Below are 2,087 nucleotides of genomic sequence, written 5' to 3'. Positions count from 1 at the left end.
GAGCTCGGTCTCAAGCACGAAAAGTGCGAAGCGTACTACCACTACGACGGCGTGCCCAACGGGACGGTCGACGTCGCCAACGGCCACAACGTCTATGGGTTTGGTCTCGACCCGATCTGGAAGACGTCGGAGAACGAGCTTCTCTTCTTCAACTCGTTCAAGATGAAGCTCAGTGTCATTCTCGGTATCACGCAGATGGGCTTTGGTATCCTCATCAAGGGCTGGAACGCGCTCTACTTCGAGGACTACCCGACGTTCTTCTTCGACTTCTTGCCGCAGCTCGTCTTTGCCGCGTCGCTCTTCTTCTACATGGTCGTGCTCATCGTCATGAAGTGGAGCATTGACTGGACCGAGCGCATGAGCCACGAAGTGTGCCCGTTCAACTTTGAAGGCCCGGTCACTGGCTGCCGCCCGCCCGCGCTCATCAACACGCTCATTAACATTGCGCTCCAGCCCGGTGTCGTCGCCGACCCCATGTACGGAGGCCAGAAGAAGTTGCAGCAGACGCTGCTGGCGCTTGCGGGTTTCTCAGTGCCTGCGATGCTGCTCTGCCACCCGCTCTACGTAAAGTTCAAGCACAACAGCTCTGTCGCGGGGGTGTCGCACCGTATTAAAGTCTGTGACGTGGACAACGACATGGACGACACGGCAAATGCATCATTGGAGCGAAGCAGTGACTCGTTTGATCTTGGCGAGGCTATGATTCACCAAAGCATCGAGACAATCGAGTTCGTGCTCAACATGGTGTCCAACACAGCGTCGTACCTGCGTCTCTGGGCACTTTCTCTGGCGCACTCAGGTACACAGCTGCTAGATACGACCGTGGAGAATGCTTGTTCATCTACGGGTGCTTGTAGAGCTGTCAACTGTCTTCTTCGAAAAGGCGTTGCTGTCGACCATACACATGGACTCGTTCATTGCGATCTTCGTCGGCTTTGCGCTCTTTGCCGGCACGACGTTTGGCGTCATTCTCTGCATGGACGTACTCGAGTGCTTCCTCCACGCTCTCCGCTTGCACTGGGTCGAGTTCCAAGGCAAGTTTTACAAGGCCGATGGCATTGCTTTCAATCCGTTGCGCCTCAAGGACTTGCGTTCGCCCAGCTCGAACGATAGCCTCTAGCGATTAGCAAGGCTATCAACGTGTCAATCGAAATCAAACACTGAATCATGCCCAGCTGCCACATGGCTTCAAAAAGGCTTCGTGGGGTTTCTGAGTGCATGTTGCAGAGCAGCTAACACCATTGATCGTCAGTCACACGTACAGAAGCAGAAGCGCTGCCTGCTACAACACTTGTATGGAGCGTGCTTCGTTACAATGATTTGATGCGCTCAGCAGACTGATTCACAGACCATTATCAGCGCGTTACCCAGATCATTTATTGGGCATTCAGCCACGCTACACTGCTCCAGAAGCTGCCTACGGCGCACAGTGACGGCTCGTACTACACGATTGCAACAAACTTTATGCAGGCGCTGGACGTCCGCAAAGGGTTCGCCAAGTACGGCGCTGACGTCTTCTTTGACGACAAGTGCAAGGTCACCAAAATCGTGCGCGGGAGCATCACGTACCGACCGGACGACGCAGAGTGGGAGTATGTGAAGATGTGCTTCCGCGGCAGTCTCCAGACCAAGGTCACGGCCATCGACCACTTGCTGCTCGTACACTCGACGATCGCAAACCACGTCACTGTCGTCCACCTGGAGCAGTTGCCGCCAACACACCCGCTCCGACGTCTTCTCAAGCCGTTCACATTCCGGTCGGCGGCCATCAACTATGGCGCTGGGCGAGCATTCTTCTGGCCCCAAGGCATGCTTCAGCGTGCAATTGCGCTTACCACCAGAGGCATGAAGCAAGCGTGGGACATCGGGCTCGGTAGCTTTGCGTACGAGCCGTTTCCCGCGATGGTGGCACGCCAGCAAATTGACACGATGACGCTGCCGCTGCATGAAGACGGTATCGACTACTGGTACATTGTTTCTCGGTTCGTTTCGAGCTACCTCGCCCTCTACTACTCGGCAGATGTCGAGGTGACTTCGGACGCCTCGGTGGTTGCCTTTTGGACGGTGCTGGACGCGGCGTTGCCGTT

At 55.7% G+C, this 2,087-nt stretch overlaps 2 protein-coding genes across 2 annotated transcripts in view; both read left to right on the top strand.

Moving 5' to 3' along the window:
• SDRG_14276 (hypothetical protein) overlaps positions 1–1,181 on the top strand; it is a 2,681-nt gene extending 1,500 nt beyond the window's left edge. Inside the window, exons 2-3 of the mRNA XM_008620395.1 lie at positions 32–799; positions 858–1,181. Coding sequence (XP_008618617.1) covers positions 32–799; positions 858–1,120 — 1,031 coding nt within the window. The 3' untranslated portion in view covers positions 1,121–1,181. The remainder of the gene's footprint in view (positions 1–31; positions 800–857) is intronic.
• A 235-nt stretch (positions 1,182–1,416) lies between these two features.
• The window catches only part of SDRG_14275 (hypothetical protein), a gene marked incomplete at its 3' end in the record, with an annotated part of 1,046 nt that continues 375 nt past the window's right edge, over positions 1,417–2,087 (top strand). Inside the window, exon 1 of the mRNA XM_008620394.1 lies at positions 1,417–2,084. Within this exon, the coding sequence (XP_008618616.1) occupies positions 1,465–2,084 (620 nt within the window). The 5' untranslated portion in view covers positions 1,417–1,464. The remainder of the gene's footprint in view (positions 2,085–2,087) is intronic.

This window comes from Saprolegnia diclina (genome assembly GCF_000281045.1).
Source record: "Saprolegnia diclina VS20 unplaced genomic scaffold supercont1.69, whole genome shotgun sequence".
In the NCBI taxonomy this organism is placed as follows: Eukaryota; Oomycota; class Saprolegniomycetes; order Saprolegniales; family Saprolegniaceae; genus Saprolegnia; species Saprolegnia diclina.
This window is presented reverse-complemented; position numbering and strand designations above follow the sequence as displayed.